Below are 21,396 nucleotides of genomic sequence, written 5' to 3' on the forward strand. Positions count from 1 at the left end.
GCAGAATCATCTACAAAGTAAAAATGCTATGTTGATTATTTTATTAGCATGTAGGTCCTGAATCTGTGAGGAAAAATAGTAAAACTAGATCCAGTGAGTGACTGATAAAACTAGAGTAATTCAGATTAAAATTATGATTTCTGAGAAAAATATACCTCGAGTCTCCATCACTTGTGGTCTTCAAATAAAGACTGGATACTGTAATTCATGCATATTTCTAGTCTGAACATAAAATAAATGAGAAGTTCTTTATGTGGGAGGCCTCATGAAAATTGCCCCAGAACTGTCTTACAATATTACCATTTTGTTTTGAAAAGGTTTTAAGAAACAGTGGATACAGTTTATAACTGTGGACTGTGTGGAATGCCAGCACACATCCACTACCTCTGCAAACACCACTGATACCTTGAATCTGTCAAGTCTACTTTTCCCTAAATTTGGGTTGATGTTTACACCACATATTGCACAGTGGCCCTCTTTTTCAAGACAATGAAGTCATACTGGCTTCATTGTTTTTCCATAAATATATATTTATTCTTCATTTTCACAGAGATTAGAGCCTGGTTGTTTTCTCTGGCAAGGTTCAGCATTGTGTAAATCAGTAGTTCAGACCTTCAGGATGAGTTTTGTATCTAGTCCAGGTTCTGTAGATGTTAGGGAAGAATCTACCTTGTTGGTCAAGTCTTTAAATTGTTTAGGATCTGGGCTGGAGCTTGAGCTGTAAAACTGGGATAAATCACCACCTCAGGAGAGGGGTGAGCAGGGGTAAGTCATGATCAGCACTCAGTTAACTGGGCCTCTGAAGATTCAGCCTATAAAGGAGTCAAGATATTTTGTGGATCCTCATTTATTAAAATAGGTGCATACATCATTTAATAAGAGCAAGTGCAAGGTGCTGCACCTGGGTCGGGGCAAACCCTAATATCAGCCCAGGCTGGGGGATGAAGGGATCAAGAGCAGTCTTGCTGAGAAGGACTCAGGGGTGCTGGTGGGTGAGAGGCTGGATATGAGCCAGCCATGGGCACTGGCAGCCCAGAAAGCAAATTACACCCTCGGCTGTGTCCCCAGCACTGTGGGCAGCAGGTAAGAGAGGGGCTTCTGCCCCTCTGCTCTGGTGAGACCCCACCTGCAGTGCTGCATCCAGCACAGGAGGGACAGGGACCTGTTGGAGACAGTCCAGAGGAGGCCACAAACTCCTGTTACGAGGAAAGGCTGAGAGAGTTTGGTTTGTTCAGCCTGGAAAAGAGAATGCTTTGGGGGTGTCTAATTGTGGCCCTCCAGTACCTGAAGGGTGTCCAGAAGAAAGGCAGAGGGATTTTTGACAAGGGCATGTATTGACAGGACAAGGGGCAATGGATGCAGACTGAAAGAGAGTAGGTTTAGATTAGATATTAGGCAGAAATTCTTCACTGTGAGGGTGGTGACACACTGGCACAGCTTGCCCAGAGAAGCTATGGCTGCCCCATCCCTGGAAGTGTTCAAGGCCAGGCTGGATGGAGCTCTGAGCAACCTGGTCTAAGGAAGATGTCCCTGCCCATGGCAGGGGTTGGGACTATATGACCTTTAAAGTCCCTTTCCACCCAAACAATTTTGTGATTCTATGACATCTTTTTGAAATAAATGCTAAAGGAGAGAATGCAATTGAAAAGACAAGCCTGGACTGAGCCATTGTCTACTAATGTAAAAGAACAGATAGAAAAAAAGTGACATTTAATTGTGAGTTTGAACTCTAGTGAGGTTGATATTGCAGAGCAATAATAATCTGAAAAGCTTGAATTCCTGAAAAAGAAAGTTTGAAAGAATAATTGCATGAAAGAAAAAAATGCAAGATATAAATTCAGCTTTGTATATGTTGTGACATTTAGTGCTGAAATTAAAGCAATAAAAGCAGTTCTTTATTTGGGGTATTTTTTACTGCTGGCTGCCCCTTGAGAATCTCAGGTACTGATCTTTTGTGTCTACAAACCAAACTAAAGCATCACCTTTTTGTTTACTGCTCAGGAAGAATAAAAAAAAGAAGCATTAAGCCTTAAAACCTGCAAGTAAATTATGTTTGTTGTTTTTTTTTTTTTTAGGAGGGGGGGAACAAGGAGGTAGGGTCAGGTGTGTATTGGCATTTTATTTTTCTTTCTCCTTTGTACAGCTTCTAATGTGTAAGGTTTCCAGTCAACCAGAACATCGACATCCTGTCCTCTGCCATACACACCTTGAAATTCATAGAAATAAAAATTCATTTAATTACTGGATATAAAAATAGCTCTTCTTGAGCTTATATTACTTCCTTGAAGTTCTTACGGTCAAATACTTGTTCTGATTGCTGCATATTAAGCACAACACTTGAATTACTGAAACATCTCCGTAAATTCTAGGATGAAGATTTAAGGTAATTCTGACATTAATTAATTCTGATCCTGTTGTTTGCACTTGCTCTGTTTCTTTAACTAAAAATTACTGTCTCCATGAATGATACCTTATGAATTATTTTCTTTATCTCTACTGAAATTGTAGTTACATCACATCATTATTTGAAAGCCTAAGTCACAGCTTAAGTATAGAGCAGAAGACCGTAAATGGCAAACCCTGTACATTCTTTCTTAATTACTTTGTTGTATCTACACCATAGGATTTAAAGACCTTAAGCTGCACCTATGTCAGTTGCAACACCTGTTTTGTGAGAGACTTCTCAAACAAGCACCATAGAAGGTAATTCAAACATGGTATAAACATGTAGGATTTTACCCTATGTAGTTTGCCTAGGAGTAGATCCAGATCAGTTTTTTCCTATGATAAATTTCTCATTTTATGAAGTACAGTAATATTTGCTGTGGTGTCACACAACACGGTGATAAAAAAACATTGTAAGAGTGTAAAAAGCGCATCTTTGCTGAAAAGTGCCTGTGTTTAAATGATGTGTACAGCTTTCTGGTGAAAGATTGGGTAGCTATTGAGAAAATCTTTCTGTTAACTTTTAGAGAAAGATCTTAGATATCTGAGAATCATTTTGTTTGTGAAACAGCTATATTGTGTATATTTCATTTCATTGTTCTAAAAATATTTAAAACCCACACAGGCTGATAAAAGTTGCTGTGAACCAAACAAACAGGTGAAGATGTGGGAAATGCTGCCACTCCGCAACTGCCTGCCACTGATAAAACAGGCATCATGAATTTTCACAGCACAGCGGCTTCGTGCTCCCTGATAGAAGAGTTTAACTTCTGCTCTACGGATTTTATCTTAAAGCATGGTTTATGACTCCCAAGAATTTATGATTCCCATGATGAAGAGTGTTTCTCTACCTTGGCTGGCAGCTCTCTCTTGGTATAGTTGTATCAACACCCTACTTGTACCACAGCTCCCCCCGCGCAGCAGACATTAAATGACAACACACAGTGTCACTGACAACAGTCGTACACAAATCGGCATGATTAGCACTATTCCTTATTGCAAAGTTAGCAAACAAAAAGAAGATAACATGCAAGCAGAAAAGCAGGTAAATCCCCACACATCATCAGGAAGCAAGGTGTGTACCAGTCTGTGCTAAGATAAAAGAAAAATAGCAATTATTCAGGTACACACAAAAGTAAAGCAGTATTTCCCCGTCACCCACCTACAGCAGTAAATAAAGTACTTTTAAAAATTCTATCTCTGTTCAGAGCCTTAAATGATCTTTCTCTATGGTTAAAAACTGCCCTCACAAGCCCATGGAGGCAAGACAAAGTAAGTTCCAATGTGACACACCTGAGCATGCTCCTTTCAAGATGAGTATTCTTACTGAATTCTGTGAGCTCAGAATGTGTCCTCCAATATTTTGATAAATTGAAGTGTGGGTAATTCAAAGTTATATTAATAGTTTCTATTCCAGTAAACTGTATGTCCTTCGAAAAAGAAAGTTATAAACATGTAGCAAACATTTTAAATAAATGCATTTTAAGCTGCATGAAACACAAATACAATAATAATTTCTGTGATTCCAGAAATTATTTTCAACGGGATGTAGTTTTAATTTTGCCTGCTATTTGATACAGGATTGAGAAGATAATGGGTATTCTTTTGAATTTTTACTTCATTTGCATGAGTGGGACCCTTCTGAAATTTCTCAGAAGACATTAGGATCTCAGTCCTTGTGTAATTTGGAACGGAAACTCATGAGATGCTGTAAAGCAGGCACAAGCTGAGGGAGACATGAGGAAAATGTCAGTTCACCACTCAGCAATTTCAGCCTGACCCAAAACACGGAACAAAAGAATCACAGTCCAGACAGTGTTCAGAAAAGGATCAACACAACAATTTTTTCATCTACATTAACCCCTATACTACTTAAGAAAAATGCAAGCAATAGCTAGAGGTTTTAAAGGAATTCATCAATATTTAGCAGATCATTTTTGTCATAGGAGACATTTAAAACATGCAGCTTCCTTTTAGCAAATAAGAGAGGTTTTTGTTCCTTATTAAATATTTAATCAGAACAGTTAAAAAAATCTCTGCAAAATCTTCTTCAAGCCACTAGAGGATGAGTACTTCTCCATCAAAATAAAGAGTTAAGCTGTAATGTAGCTTATCTAAGCCACACTAATAAGCTATTAGACTGGAATACAATTCAAATCCTAGCAAGTGTAAACGAGGGATACAGCTTGAATCCTTATTGAATACTAAGATTAGTAATTTGTTTATGGAAAGCTGACTATAAAATTATTTAAACTATGCATATTGCATTATTAATATGCATAAAAAGAAAGAGTATTTCAAAAAACACTAGCTAATTAGGTAAGCATAATATTTTCTGTTGTAAGGTTAAGTGTTTCCATATCAAAATAATACAAACATTGCTTATATATTCTCTAAAAAGCTAAGAAAACTGTGATGTAGATATGTACAATCTGACTCGGAGCACTGTGTCATGTCCTGCTTGGCTGGCTGCATTGGTGGACCAGCTTATTTTTAAGGTTGTTCTTTTCTGCAAATACCAGGCTATTCCACCAACAGAATCCGTTGTCTGCTGTAGCTGTCAGTCCTGAAACCTTCTTTTCAATGCTTATCTAAAATGTCTTTCTCCTTAAAAACATCAGATATAGACCAGAATTTCCAACCCTTTATGGGTACAGGAACAACTGGAAAATAGGGTCACAACATAACTGACTGTTCAGGCATCCTCTTTGTTAGGAAGATCAGTCAGCGGCTCAACAAAATTAGCATGAGCCAGGAGCAGAGCTTGAGCAGAAAGAAAGATGGGTCAGGTTAGGGAGGAGAATGTTTTTTTAGATTGCCTGGTTCTGATGATTTGTTTTATAAAATGTTTAGAGAACTGGCCAAAGCTTGTTATTAACAAGTATCTTTGCCAGCCTGTGTGGATGGGTGAAGTCCTAGGAGACTGGAAAAGGACAAACCTTATTGAGAAGGAGGACAGAGAGAAGTACAGCCCTGCTGCTTTAACAGCAAATCCCAGAGCAACCTGGGATATAAAGTTATTTCAGAGCACTTGGAAGAAAACAGGGAGAGAAAGAGCAGCCTCTATGGACTTATCAAGAACAAATCCTGTCAAATGTAAATGGAGTCGGTTCGAGCGAAGCGGTCACTGCAGCGCTCGGGCCGCAGCTGGCGCGGAGGCAGCAGAGGGAGCCGGAGCGGCACCGAACGGCGCTGCGAGTAGGAAAAAGGGGATGGGGGGATGGAGGAGCAGGGACAGCTCCTGAGGAACGGGGCTGGGGGGATGGAGGCGCAGAGACAGCTCCTGAGGAACGGAGCTGGGGGAATGGAGCAGCAGAGACAGCTCCTGAGGAACGGGGCTAGGGAGATGGAGGAGCAGGGACAGCTCCTGAGGAACGGGGCTGGGGGGATGGAGGAGCAGAGACAGCTCCTGAGGAACACGGCTGGGGTGGGATGGAGGAGCAGAGACAGCTCCTGAGGAACGGGGCTGGGGGAATGCAGGAGCAGAGACAGCTCCCGAGGAACGGGTCTAGGGTGGGATGGAGGAGCAGAGACAGCTCCCGGGGAAGGGAGCTGCAGGAGGATGGAGGAGCAAAGACAGGATGCAGGAACGGAGTATCATGGTCAGGCTGCTAGAAACCCTGATGAATTTTCAGTTCAATTAGCGTCACCAGTTATTTCTGCTCGTGATAGGGCTTTTGGCCTTACGGGAAGTGTGAAAGTTTACGCAAATTGCAGCCAGGAATCCTCCTGTACCCTGCGATGGGGATGTGACAAGTCGTTAGCTATGAGAAATTCAAACACTTCACTTTTGCAGAAGCAAATGAATAGAAGGCCAAAGAACAGAGTTATCTTCTTGCTCTCTGTTGACTGATTTACAGATTTCGTATCTTAGTTCTAGTACGATGTAGTAAAAAAATCCCCAGAAGACTGGCAAAATATAAATCGATTTTTAAAAATCAGCCGTAGATAACCTCAATAGAGAAAACTCACAGGTTCTTTGCGGTACGAGAAAGGGTAGGATTAATGTTTATGCTTTTCACCTGACCCTGCTTCGGTCTCAGTAGAACGTTAAAGCAATTATAAGCGAATTACACTTGTGAAATAGTAAATAAGCAGCAAACGGTGAGTTGGTCTTACGAAGTGTCCCTTCCCGGCTGCCTGCCCAAGCCAGGGCAGCGCTCGCTCCCGCCGGGCGCCTCTGCATCGCCACTCGCAGCCGCCGGGCAGGCGGGAGGCCCGGAATGTCCATCGGGCAGCTCAGCAACGCGCTGCTCCCGTTTGCAGCCAGCGGGCCGGGGGCGCAGCGCCGCTCCCCATGCCCCGGCAGCTCGGCGCAGCCCTGTCGCCCCGCCCGGGGCTCAGCCTGAGTCGGCGGGGCGGGAAGGGTAGCCCTGTCCCGCTGTCCCAGCCCATCTCGCCCCGCTGTCCCAGCCCTGCCCCGCTGTCCCAGCCCTGCCCCGCTGTCCCAGCCCAGCCCGCCCCGCGCCCCCCTCAGCCCGTCCCTCAGGGCCCGCGCGCTGCGGGCGGGCGGCGCCCCCTGGCGGTCACGCGGCGGCGCGGCAGCGGCTCCGCCCCTCCCCGGCCCCGCCCGCCCGTTGCCCGGGGAACGCGGGCCGGGAGCAGCAGGGCGGCCGCTGCCTCCATCCCTCCATCCCTCCTTCCTTCCCTCCCTGCCGGCGCCAGCAGCGGAGCGGCGCCCGCATCCGCACGCCCCGCCGCCATGCCCCGAGCCGCCCCGCTCCTGCTGCTGTTGCTGCTCGCCCTGGCCCAGCACCGCGCCTGCCTTCCCGCTCCTGCCAGCGTCGCGCCCCCCGGCCGGGACCCCTGCCTCAGCCAGCCCTGCCGCAACAACGGCACCTGCTCGCCGCTGCCACCGCCCCGCCGCCTCCAGCTGATCCTGCCCCAGCCCCCGGCCGGCTACAGCTGCACCTGCCCCCCGGGGGTCACCGGCGACTCCTGCCAGGTAAGGGACTCGCCTCAGCGCCGCCCGCCCGCCGCGCGTCCTTGTGCCCGTCCCTGCCCTTGGGTGTCCCCGCGCTCTGTGGGGACAGAGCCAATGTTCCCCCGTCCCCCTCCCGCCTCGCCCCTGCCCCGTCCGCGGGCTGTGCCCGCCCTGCCCCACTCTCCATCCCGCCCTTCCCGCTCCCCTGCGCCGGCCCTGCCGCCCCGGCCGGTCCCGGTCCCTGGCGGGCGGTGTCGCTTCCTCCCCGCCCCGCGCGGTTGCTCCCCCCGCCGGTCCGTTCCCGGCCGCCGTGGGCACCCCTGGCCGCGGTGGCAGCGGTGCTTCCCGGGCTTCCCGGGGGCTGCCGGCCCTGCGGGCTGCGAGCCGCGCCGCGGGCTGCCTCCCGAGCCGGGAGCCGCGACCCGGGGCATCAAACGGAGCGGCGGCGGGCTCGGGGCTCGCTCGGGGTGAAGGAGGATGGGGCTGAGCTCAGCCGGTGCCTCTCAGGTTAATGTCAGTACTTCAGCGCCTCCCCCCCTTTCCCCCCGCCGCCCAGACCTCGCAGGTTGTTTAGCACTGGCTTACTGGAAGGTGAAAAGGATGGTCCTTGGAAGCGGATGCTCTATTGCATTGAATGCTAATCCTTAAATCGTGTCTCCAGTGGTCATTTTCATAGGCTAGAAGTGCTCGTTCCCACGTTTCGGGTGCTTTTTGAATTGATTTTGGATTCTGAAAGATCGGAATGCTCAGAGTAGGGATAATGAGCTAAAATATTTTAGATCATAAAAGTAGTATCTTTCTAATGTGCTTGGTCATATTGGGACCTAATGTAATGACATAATTGGATTTAATTATTGTAACGTGAAATAGTAATTTTTTTAAATTTTTTTTTTTTTTTTGTCTCTAGCATTAAGGATGGCAATCTTTGTTATCATGTTAAGAAATTCACAAACACTCAATTTTCTCTATCTCCAGATAAGGAAAAGCAGGTGCAGGCACCCAGAGGTTTGTTTCCTGCATGTGTATGCGCTGGGTCACTTTCTGTGACTGTGGTGTACAAAAGGCTTTGTGGATTGACGACCATTGCTTTGTCAGTGCTCTTGCTTGTAAGTGCATCTGACATAGAAGCAAATGATTTTAACTAATTTCAGTCTGCTTTTTAGGCTTTATTTTCTTGTTCCTTTGTCATGTAGTATCTGAACTGTACTGCTGAATAAATGAAAGGGATAATACGTTTACTGAAGACTTAATGTGTAGTCGAGTATAAGAGTCATTGTAAAGTAGGAGCGCTATGCACAGACTTCTCTGCTTTCCCTGAAATGCCTCAGCTGGTTCAATGTAACAATGAAAGTGAAAATATTTACACTAATGAGATTCTGTAAAATCGGAGAGATGAAAGTGGATTAAATAGATTTCTCTTTGGCTAATTTTAGATCTTGTCTTAGGAGTTTACTATGTTTCTATCTCTACAAAGAGAGAAAGAGAGCGCTGTGTGTTTGCTTCTGCACATTGCTGTTAGACTTAAGTGTCTGAGATCCATGACTGAAAGATTAATGACCCTTTTGAAGACCTAGTAAAATGTAATGCTGCCATCACACCTCCTGTGAAGTGTTGTGCCTGGGGATCTGAGTTTAATTGTTTTTCTAATGAAAGACATAGGCAATGTTTTCATAGCAGTTATGCATTTTATTAACTAATAAGAGGAGGCTTATGGTGTTATGCATTTTGTTTATTTTTATAAAACACAGAGTAATGACCCTTGCAAGGAATACTGATAAAGAAATGAGCTCTGCTTTAGCTACATGTCAGCAGTTAAAGTGTGGATACCAGGTAGCTCTGAAAAGTTAATATGGTTTTGAAATGTAACTTTAACTGGAGACCAGGCAGGGATTTTTAAAGGTGTAGTATAAACACAGTACACCCATCTTTGAGGTTTTGCTCATTTTTGATAAAATAGGGAATAAATAAATGTACAAATGCATTACTTCTTGTGTTGCTCTGTTATTCAGATACCTCAGAGCTTAACAGATGCCTAATGGCTTAAACTTCCAAAAGAAAGGTCATGTTTTGTAACTCAGTGAGAGTAAATGATTTCAAAATAACAATAAGGATTTTTTTTCATGTATCTGTTTCAGGTAATGAGAAAATTATTGGCTAAATCATGGTATCACTGGGATATATCTAGATAAAGGTTTTTGTCTTAATGCTGAAGTTGTTACTGAACAGTTGGACTTACAGAGAAATTCCAAGAAGGGAAGAAAGAATAGGAATTATTGTCTTTAAATACTTCAGATAATGGAAAGGAAGTTTGGATTTTTGGAATTTGTAATGTAGCTGGAGTTCTTTGGGAACTCCTGCTTCCCTGGAAAGGTAGAATTACTTTCATGTCGCTTCTTGTAGTGAAGGCAACATTTCAGTGGTTCTGCTTAGACGTGTCAAGATTTTAGAATGAAGACAAAATGTTCTCAATGTGCCTGTGAGTCAGCTGAGCATGGTGAAGTTGATAATGCAGAAAGATTGCTGAGAGTCAAACTTGGAGATTGCACATCAATTTTACCTCTGAAGATTTTACTGTAACTGGTTTTGATGCATCTGTGGATGCTGGTGCTGGCTGGGAAAAGAATAAAACTGACACCACATACACATGAGATACTTTTTAAAGCCCAGAGCTTTCCTATCACCAAGTGATGTATTTTACTTAGGCAAGCCAATTCCATGATTTCATGTTATAATTGCTTTAGTAACTCATTATTTATTTAACAACAGAAATTACAGGTCCTTCTTGTACATCCATCCCATGAATTATGCATTTGTATATGCCTCACATTATTTATGGTTTGAATATACTTTGCTTTGCAAACTTCAGGCTAGTTTTGTTATGGATTTTCTGGTCTCACATTGTGGGACATCTCTCCAATTCTCCTCCATTTCTTTTAATGATTCTGATTTTTTCCCCACTTCTCTTTACAATACTTCTAGTCTGTAAAGGAGACATAGTATTACTGTGTTGAGGTATCTTAAACTTTGGTCTGAGCAAAGAAATTGCTTGTATTCCCAAGAAAATCGTACAAAATTATAGTGAATTCAACTACCTTTTTTCTGTGGGAATGTATAATTGGCCACTTCTCAGGTTTACACTGAGAGAATTTGGTGAAATAAATGGAAATATACCGATACCGAAGTTCCATTAACTTTATAATTCCTAAATTTTTAATTGTGTTTTACTTTTAAAAGCCATCTTTGTTTCTAATGACAATGTAATGACTACTCTTTCATTTTAAAGGATGCATAGAATTCAATAAAATAGTTTCTCTTTACAAGGAAAATTGAATGTAAAAATTAATTTTTGTTAGTGCCTCATAAAATAATTTTAGAGACATAAGGTACAAAATAACTAGTTGGGAAAGGAGAAAACTTCATGATCAACTTGGTAATTTACTTAAATACAGAATCTGAACTTAGCTAATTGCATTGAATTGCATGATGTGTATTTGATCCAGTGCTAGTGCTAATTTCATTAAAAGGCTATCACATGAAGAAATATTAAATTATTAATGTATTTTAAAATACTGTCATACATGCTTTGTTTTGGTTGCTTGTCTTGTTTGTTTTTTTAATTTAATGTTTTTCCTCTCTTTTGGTTGATAATTTTCTCTCGTTCTTTTACTTTGCTGCTTTTTAATAGATTTTTAGTTATTTTTTAGGTTGTGTCAGTAATCAAAACTAGAAAACAAGTAGCGTCCAAGCATACTGAAGCAGCATTCTGACTTTGCAGCAGTTCTGTTCCATCCAATCTGATTAGTGATGACTGCATGTTCCACTTCTGAGCATGACGTGGGAGCCACTGGTGCAATATCCCTTTTGAGTTAGTGTTCAAGTTATTCTTTTAGTAGCAAAGAGATCTCTTTGGTCTTGGGGAGGATTTGTTGTGTTTAATGTTGTATTTCCACACCTAGAACAGAAGGTATTTTTTAGATGTAATTGTGGACATCTTATTTAAAATGGAATTCTAGAAAGATGTAGACTGAGTTTAAAAAAGTCAAGGAAGGAACTGATATTATAAAAACTGGTCAGTAGATTATATTTAAAATTTTGCTCTTAGAATTATTTTCATAATTTTTAAAGTTATTTTTTATTTCCCTTCCTGAATTTCTGCCTGGTTGTTCTTCTTCATTCCCTCTCTTTTTGTTTTTGTACCTTTGAATGCCAGATGAATTCATTCTTGTCTTTGATCATAGTATTTGAGTGTATTAGACTTTACTGTAGTGATTTCAGGTTTTTTTGTCCTTTGACCCCTGCTTTTGTATTTTTATCTTCTGTTGGGTTTTTGTTTCTTTTTTCTTTGGATTTATTTCTGGTCTCAATAGATCTCTAGTAATATGGTGTTTAATGCTGAATGCAGAAATCCAGAGTTAGCAAACTGCTGCAGGAAGGATTGTTGTTTCTTGACTCACTGGTCTGATACTTGAGCATGACCACTATGAATTTCATTGGCCAGGTTATTTCAGGTTGCAGTGGACAGTGCTGTGTAAAAGGACATCCTTTAATCTAACTGCTAAATCACCTTGGTGTCAGTATCCTGATTAATTCCTCACATGATCCTGTTTACTATTAAGTGCTGACATCCCTTCTGAAAGGTCCCTAATCCTTAAATTCATATTGAATTCTCTAGTATATTTAAAATGCTATTTTTCCCATTCTGTACTTTTTAATGGAGGGTATTTACTCAGATTATGTGGTTATTGTGATTCAAATGTTTTGTGACGTGACCACTCTGTTTGCTCTTTCACCTTTAATAACAGTAACATGTAGAGTTAGCAGATGCCCTTCAGTTTTCTTCTTTTATTTGGGTGGTGTTTAGCCTGAATTTTGAGATACCACGTTGTTTCCTGCTGACTAGCTCTGCTCACTCTTGCAGTACTTTCAAGATGCAGAATTTAAATATTTTCACCTATAAATATACTATGTGTGAGAAGAGGCTGTGAGAGCTTGGTTTGTTTTTCTTGGAGGAGACTAAGGGGGATCCAAGTGCCATTCTCAGCTACCTAATGGGTGATCATAGAGAATGTGGAGCAAGACTTTTCCCAGATGTGATCAGTGAAAGGAAGAGAGGGGACACACATATTATAGTAGGGGAGGTTCCATTTAAATCTAAGGAAAAGAGTTCCTTGCAGTGATGGGGGTCAAGCACTGGAATAGACCTTTATAACAGTTGTTGGACCTTCATCCTTGTAGATTCTGGGCTTGAGTGGCCAAAACCCCAAGCACCTTGGCCTGAGCAGGGGTTGGGGCAGAGAACTCCCTCAGATTCCTTCCAGTCTAAACCATTCTGCATATACACACCCCTGTATACCTTTTTCCCCATTAGATTTTGTGTTTGCCTATTACTCTTGTCCTGTTCCTGCCTCCCCTTTGCTGGACATTTGAATTATTTCCATATTGTTATACATTGTTTTACATCAAGTCTAGACTGTACCTGGATGCTGACAAAGTTTGTGCTGTGCAAGCAGGGCTCCTAAGATGGCATACATTTGGTATGAATTTCAGGACACTTAGTTTACATCTCCTTTAGTCACAAATGGGTATATTCACATTTCATAGTCATTGTTGAGGTTTTTTCAATTTACAGTTGTGTGTCACATGGAACTTATGGGTGTAATTTGTTTACTGTGAGTTCTTGTGGTCTGGAAGTGCAATGTTGTTCAGGTACCTCATGAACTCTGATCTCCAGCCTGCAGTGGAGCTGATGAATTTCTGCACTGTGGCAATGTGTGGTTTCAAATAGCACAGAATAAATTGATGTGAAAACTAGTTTCTCCACCCAATTTCTTTTAGCTGTTATAACATCTGGTTTCTCTAAGTGTAGTAGAAATGTATTTCCAGTCAGAAATTTAAGCTTTGCAAATTAGCATCTTGCCTTGAAGCATATCATGTGAAAATACGTAAGTAAGAGACTATTCAGCAGTTTCCTAAGCAGTCAATAATGAATTGTGCTGTGATTTTTGCCACGGGATCTAAACGAATTTATTGTAAATTTCAGTAGAGGGAAGCTGGAATAATGTAATAACCCAAACTGTCTCAGTTATATAAGAAGTAATTATTTAGGTATCATCTACACATTGACCTTTGTGAGTCTTTGTATCATCTTTTCCAGTGTCTTGAAATGCTCTCTTTAAATTTGTTAAAAGTAGTTCTTTTTAAATGCTAGTCAGGTCATTACACAGTGCACACTATTTGGTTCTGCAAATTCCATCATATAAATGACAGCTTCATGTGTTGGTTTTCAATAATTTTTTGTGATTAAAGATTGCAGAAAGCCAGATCAGGTGTAAAGTAACAGAATAGTAGTAGAAGATGTGCTGTGCTAAGATGCTTCAACTTTTCATATGTTGTATTTTATTGCAGTATATGCTCTTTGATCTAAGAGAATCACTTCCCAATGATACCTGCTTAAAAACGGTCATTGTTTTACTTTCTGTATTACATTTGTGGTCCAATTAATCCCACAGTTTAATTGCATGGAAAAAATAACTTTGCTAGTTTTAATTTTCTGTCTTTCAATTTAATTGCATTCCCTTGTTGTATTTTCCCTTTTAAAAATTAGTTATTCCACTCTTCCCTCCATGTGCATATAGAGAATGTTTTTCTTTTTGCAGTGTCCTTTCTGAACTGAATAAATTTAGTTAATGATGTTCTTTTTGTTTGTTGGTTAATCTAACTTAAGTTTTTGTACAATGCTAAATGCCATTTTTACATATACTGAGAGGTTATCTGTTCTTTTGACAACTGCATTAGAGGGAAGGCTTCAATAAACAGTAATAACTTTTTTTATACTTGTGGTTGATGTTGTAAGCTGAGCGCAGCAACCTGCCTAGTGGTATGGTGATCTTCAAATGAAGGGATGCAAATTTCCAGTGCACATGTATCAGTTGGAAACACATTTTTTGGCAAAAATAGGGCTAATTGCGCTAAAATTTCTGAAAGGTAAAAGTCTGAAGGTAAAAGCAGTTTAGTATGTGCATTTGACACTGTAGAGCATTGTTTATTAAAAGTCTTGAGTTGATTTTTAAGGGAAAAAAAGTAGTTTTATTCAGCTTTTTGTGTCTGTATAGCTTTCCTAATTTATATGCCACTGGAATAAAGTAAACTCCAAAATAAATGTCCCCTGGAGCGCAACTTGTCATTTGTTAATATGACTTCACAGAACATGAATTGTAATTTTGTTATTAGGAAAAAGATCTTAAACTGTGATTCAGTTGTAATTTTGCAACAATTTTGTAACAAGGGAAAGACACATCAAAATAAACATTGAGAAAGTAATGTTTGCTTTATAAGAAAACGCTTTAATTTTTCCATTGGCTGAGTCTAATCTCTTACAAAGAAGCAGTTATGCACTCAAAAGCTGATTTGCATGCTGCATATGGAACCTGTTTGAGTTCAGCAATACATATCGCTGCCCTACATTATTTTTCAAGTTCACCTTGGTTTGCTTTACAATAATACAGTCTGTGACAATTAGAATGTATTTTTAGTATTATATTCTGATGAAAACCTGAAAAAGTAGATGTAAATTCTATAGAAAGGTCTGGAAGGGATACATAGAGACTAGGAATGGGAATATCAGGATTTGGAGTTTGGCATTTTCACTGCCTTGCTGAGTCACACTGGGCAAAAACTCATGCAACTTTCTTACTTACATTTCTTCTCTCTAAATTCAGTTAATCCTGGGTGTTCAAAAGGTTAATTTGTGAATACATATGAAAGCTCTAAGAATGCTGAGTGAGAAGCACTTTATAAGAAAACGTAGTATTGAAATGCCAGATTCTGAATTACACATCAGTGACTTACCAGAATATATTTAAATTGCAATGAAAAAAGCCTTCTTACTAAAGAGAAAAATCAACCACTTGGACTATTTTTATGTCTGGCAAATATTCAGTCTAGCAGTTTACAGATTAATTTAGTTTCATAATGTTCTTTCCCACTGGAAACAGGGCAATATATCAATGATCAGTATTTCAAAGACTTCAATAGCAAAGGTGTTTGTGAACAAGGTGCTCTTGAATAAGGTAAGAACAGAATTCAAATTGGCTCTGAAAGTAGGGTTGTTTTACTGAGATAAGGTCACTGAATGTTAATGATTTTGAGAACTTTCTTGTACCTCATGCTTTAGTTGCAACAGCAACTGTATTGTCAGTTTGAGAAGACTTTTGGGTAGCTGTAGGAACAAAAGCTGTAAAAAAAGTAACAAGATAGGGTTCCTTTTCTTTCCAACAAGCCTCTCTTTCAGTCTAGGTAGCCCTTATCTGGTCCTTTGTGCTGGATCTAATAAAGCTGAAGCTTGTTGTCGACAAGTGCACAAGAGAAGGAATAACTTCATTCGACAATGCATATTCTGAATAAACTCTGATTCTTTGGGAGGAGGACCCGTATGTTTTGGTGGGTGTATGTGGTATAATCTTCACTGAGCCTGAGTGTTCAACATGCAATTTAAAGATGTGTAGATAACGTCACAAGAGAGCAGGAACTGTTCTAGAATGTTGTTCCCTTCCGTGAGCACATAGTACTTGGTTCCCTGAAATCAAGTTGAGGTAACTTTATTTACAAGATGGAGAGGCCAGAAATAGATATCACCCAGAGAAAGATTCATAGATAGGGAGAGATTTGAATAACCTGGGATGGACTACTTGTTCACTTTTACAGAGACAAGCAAGGAGAGTCTGAAGGTAATTTTGTGACAAGGACAATCCTTTAAAAAACCAACATCAATGAGAGCTAAATTCTTCTGGGCATCAGCTATTAATCAAATCATGTGACTAAGTAAAATAAATGGACAATTTTTTGTAATTTTCCAGACTGGATATGTTGCTGTGCTCTCCCTTGGAAATAATTATTAGTTGTGTTTGTCCATAAGGGCAGTAACTATCACCAAAAACGACATGATTATTCTTATTTCTTATTCAGCCCTGTGATTTGTGGTTTCAATTCAAAAATTCTGTAAAAAATCATGCAAATTTTATTTATATCCTTGCCTAAAGGAGGTGTATGGTTTCTTCTGCTGAAGAAATTACGCAAATTGTTAAATACCTTTCTCAAATTCAAATTAATGAACAAATCTCTGTAATGGCTAACCAAAACAAATTTCTTAGGTTTCACATGCACCTAGAAGTCTATTAATAACTGGTGATTGACTATATACTTGTGCTTCCATTGTAATCTAATTTTCAGGCAAATTTAGCAATTTTCAGACAAACTGAACATTAAACGGATGACGGCAGTGTAAAAGTCTAATAATAGTTTATGAGCTAAATGCCTTTTGTGTTGCAAATTCTAATTCTGCTGTCTGGTGGCAAGAGAGCTTTCTGGCATTTATTGTGACTATGGAACACCAAGGTTGTGTTCTTGCATGTGGGGATCTGAGAAACTTTCTCATTGGAGAATGTCTTTGAATTTCAGGGAGTTGGGTTACACGAGGTTTACTGACACAGGCAGGGTCTGTAAGATCAGATACTTGATTAATTCTTTTTAAGGCTACAGGGTACTGTGTGATGATGGCATATGTGACAAGTGAAGAAAATGGTGTTGAGTCCTCTGGGAAATTAACATGTTTAATTGAAGGAAGGACAAGTTGACTTAATTTACATAACTGTAATAGACTCTAATGTTAAAATTTGTCTAACTATTGCCTTTTAAAAGTAATGGAAAGGTACTGAGTTGATGTTTTAGAAATTCCTGATCATCTTTCTGATGGTGTGTGGGGACCTGGTTTGTACAGAGGATTCTAAAGATGTGGAACATATTTAAAAGGCTGCTTGGGACTTGACTGTGATACCACTTTAAGCTGATGTAAACTCATAGTCATTTCTGTGTTTATGAAAATAATAAATGTAAGTTTAGAAATGGTTATTTCAATAATGTTTTGAACTTTGCTTTCTTGAAATGTACCAAAGAAATACTGTAAGGTGAAAGAATGCAGGAGCAAGGTCAGCTGTGCCATGTGGTTCTAAAACACCTCTCCCCAGCTAAACATCTTCCCCTGCAATCATCAGATTTCAACTCCTTCTGCAGGTGAGTGAGAAAGGATGGATCAATAGTTACAGTGATTCTGCCTTGTCACAAAGGCCTGCATGATAGATCTATCAGTTACAGTTTGCTCTCTGACTATCAAGTCCTGCTAGTACTTGACTATCTAGTACCTGCTAGTACTCTGACTATCAAGTGCTGCTAGTAGCATGTGGCAAGCCAGGGTATGGCCCAAATTTCACTGTGTTCCATTTAGGAACATGGAGGCTTTTCTGTGAATGTAACATATTAGTGAGTGATTTACCCATATTTTATGTTTATATGAGACATAATGTAAATCATTATACTAATCAATTGAAGGATACTCTGGAATGACCACTGAGCTAGCAAACCTTAGTAGGTGACATACAGCAAACACAAGTGTAGTATCTTAGTTATTTTTGCATGATGTGTGTGCTTTTCACTTTGTGATCAGTACTGCAGCATCTTCCAGCTTCAGATTTCTAGTTCTGAGGACATTCCTCTTTTCCAAAATGCATTTGCATCTGGTTCTAGTCTACGTTCTCAGATTTTCTAAACTCCTTGCCTTCGGTGTGGAAGTTCACCCCACTTGGAGCTGGGGCCTTTACTTCCAGCCGCTTTTGAGCTCTGAGAGCTGCTGGTTGGCAGAAACCCTTCCAAGCTTCTTGGCAGTAAGCAGGGCAGTTCTGTGAAAATGAAGTTCTATGAAGTCTTGAGAACTTTAAGTTACCCTGGCAGTCTTATGGCTTTGAAATTCTCATCTCTGGGAGTGGGGCTGCAGCTCAGGCCTTCAAGGGGCAGCATTCCCTGATCTTGGAGCAGAGCATTAGTGCTGCAGTAGGGAGAGAAAGTGTCTGTCAGAAACACACCTGTGATTTGGCCTCCTCTGATCAGAGGTGCCAGCACAAAACTCATTTTAATCAATGGACTGACATTTTCTGATAACCCCTATGTTCAGCCAGAAGTTTCTACCACTTGTGGTGTCTAGAGAGAAAAGTTCCTGAGTATTTAATAGTGTATTGATTTAGATGTTAACCTTGCCATTACCTAGTCTAATTTTGGAGATAACTGTAAAACTCTGGAGTACCAGTTGTTGATCTGCACAATTTATTTTTCTCTGTCTTTTTAAAACAATGAGGTTTTCTGTTTTTAAAGGGAATTGTAAAGGTGTTAGGTTGATTGCTGATCAGGCTGAGCTGATCAGACTTGTATCTCTCATTTTAGAAGCATTTGCTTTCTTTCTAAAGACAATCCTGTCAAACCCAGAGGGAACCAAAGTTGGCATAGGGATGTTTCCGTGCAGAAACTAATTTGCAGTCATTCTACCGCAATTATGGATGAGTAGAATAATAAGTTGTTCATAGTCCCTTTAAGCCTCATGAAGTAAGTGGGATGAAGATGAGTATGGAATACGATGTGTGTTTGCATTTCCTTAGTTAAGACATGAAATACAGCCAGCATTGGGGGGAAAAAGGGCAAAAGTTAAACCTTATGAATGACTTTTAAGCTTGTATAACAGAGAAGCTGAAATATTTACCACAGATATTCATAATAGAATGAGGAAATCAATACATTCAGGCTTAATCACAAAACACTTGTGTCTGTGCTCTGGCATTTGACAGTTATAGAAGCTTTGATTTCATGTACAAAATATGCTCTGAGCAAGGGAAGTTGGCATTGCTGTGTTTGCTGGTTTGGAAAGGGAGAACTGAGCTGGGGTCCTGGTCTGACATCCACAGCACTGCTGCTTCTAGAGCACAAAGCTGCCCTTGCCTTTGACCTTCACAGGGTTTGGAATACTTTTGAGGATACATCAAATGGCCATTAGAAGGCAATCTATTTGAAATATTTTCTAGGTATGTTTTCCTGGTTTTCCTCTACCTTTATCAGAATAACATCTGTTCGATTCCCAGTTTGTTTGATGTTTAGACATCTGTTCACTGTAGTTGTAGGTATGTAATTTCTGTAGCTTCTGTTGTTGTCTTTTAACTGTGAGTTGCATAAATAAAGTTAGCTTACAAAAATAGTTGGTTTTTTTTTCTTAGACAGAGAAGATTTAGATGTTGAAAAAGTCTGATAGCTTCTTTTCTTGCTTGACTTGCATTTCAATGGCATTGTGGCATTTTCATTTCAGTACTGACAGTTCTTTAGGTACAAGTAAAAGCATAGTTGGTTTGAATTTTCTATGTCTCAGCTAGGTGAATTCACATAACATATCAGGGAATTTGACTGTTGGCCTTTTCTTTGGCACCTGCCTGTATTCCAGGTCTGAATAAATGCATTAATGATGCTGCACTGTGTTCCAGGTGTCCTTACTCTCACAGGTATGAAAGGATTATGAATTTCCCTACTCCTGTTATATGCCATTGTTCATGTGGATACAGCAACCCAAATTATTTTAAGCCATCTGTATGGATTTTTGAATTTTGCGTCCTCTTAGACCATCATTGTTCTTTAATAGAGAAGCAGAGAGAGTTAGACATCTGCCACGGGAGTTCACATGAATAGAAACAGTAAGAACTATTTTTAGCATCAAGGTATAAATTGGTATATACAAGAAGCAGATAATTTAGAGAAGAAATTGTCAGTTTTCATTGCTGATGACTTTCCAGATATAATAATCATATTTATTCTCCTTTCCCTTTTTTCGTTGCAAATCTGATTTACATTTCCATAGTGAATGCTAGAGAACTAACTAGAGTGATCCAGTTGGTTTTAATTTACTCCTATTAGTCAAATTACAGTCTTATCATAGGTAAAATGTTTTTGCTCAGCAGTAACTAACCAGGTAGAAGTATTTTCTACATTTTTAGTTCTGAAAAGTTTAGTAAAAGTTGCTCAACGCTTGACAAATTTAGTAGATTTCCATGTTTTTTATTGACTTCTTAACCCTGACTTTCACTTGTGACGACTTTCACTTGTGACGACTTTCACTTGTGACTGTTAAGTAATACTGTTATTTCAGAATGTATTTAGGTCTTTAGCTTTTTTAGATCTCATTTCCGCTTTGGCCAATAACTAGCGTGGAGATCCCAAACCTTTTTGCCAAGGTCATATTGCATAGTCATTTACATCAGCTAGGAGATGTGAGTGGATTTTATCTCTTCTTATTCCAGACCGAATGAGAGGATTCTTCTAGAAAAGAAGTTTCTCTAAAATTCCTTTCTGTGAAGTATGTTGGGAGTCAGTCTTTATAATTCTTCACTGCTGATACTTTTTGGTTTTATGGACAAGATTGAGTTTCTGAGGGGCTAAGTCCTTCAAGGAGATTTCCAGTTGTAATTACAGTTTGATAGTTGTTTTACTGTTTCTGTTTATTCTGGAAAGGTGTTCCTGGAGCAAATAGATGGCTCCTATCACCAACTTTGCTGAAATGGGAATTGTACTTGAAAATCCTATGAAGCACAGCAGCAACATTATGAACAAATTTGTTTTCAATATTTGACTGTAAAATTAAAAATACTTTGTGGAAAATCAGATGACAAAAGAACTTTATTAGTGTTGCAATTCATCTTCTTGTTTTGTTTCAACTAGCTAAATCATATAACAACTTTCTTATCTTTCTATACTTGTGATAACTTAGCGCAGCTTGAGAGTGTAAGTAAAATCTGAGATTCCATTTTTGTATGGATTTTGGAATAGATTTGGAATAATCTATTGTTGAAGCTGTGTAACAATAACTTATTTCTAGCAACATTTAAAATAATTATCTACAGTGATGCATTTAACAGTTGAATTGCACTCCCATCCCTCCCATCACTAATGTATATATGCAAATACACCTAGTGGTGTGGCAAGTGCAGTTTAATCTTTTCACAGTGAATTGTGGTGCTGCTGCTGACACTCTTCAAGAAGCTCATTTCTCCAGGTACTCTGAAATGGCTTGATTTGAGCAGTGCAGCTCAGAGGCCTTGCTCTGAAACCTTGAGTCATTTGCTGTGCTGTGTAGATGTGGTAAGCACAGTTTGTTCTACGTGCCCTTG

General features: G+C 40.0%; 1 protein-coding gene and 1 long non-coding RNA gene across 2 annotated transcripts in view; both read left to right on the forward strand.

Moving 5' to 3' along the window:
• Nucleotides 1–7,011: 7,011 nt before the first annotated feature.
• The window catches only part of DNER (delta/notch like EGF repeat containing), a 111,304-nt gene continuing 96,919 nt past the window's right edge, over nt 7,012–21,396 (forward strand). Inside the window, exon 1 of the mRNA XM_085069563.1 lies at nt 7,012–7,390. Coding sequence (XP_084925689.1) covers nt 7,148–7,390 — 243 coding nt within the window. The 5' untranslated portion in view covers nt 7,012–7,147. The remainder of the gene's footprint in view (nt 7,391–21,396) is intronic.
• On the forward strand, nt 15,967–21,363 carry LOC146433342 (uncharacterized). Its single transcript, XR_014853938.1, has 4 exons — nt 15,967–16,095; nt 17,320–17,437; nt 19,680–19,737; nt 21,233–21,363. It is a non-coding gene; the product is annotated as an uncharacterized LOC146433342 (long non-coding RNA).

This window comes from Lichenostomus cassidix, chromosome 9, assembly GCF_008360975.1.
Source record: "Lichenostomus cassidix isolate B80296 chromosome 9, HeHo_3.0, whole genome shotgun sequence".
In the NCBI taxonomy this organism is placed as follows: domain Eukaryota; kingdom Metazoa; phylum Chordata; class Aves; order Passeriformes; family Meliphagidae; genus Lichenostomus; species Lichenostomus cassidix.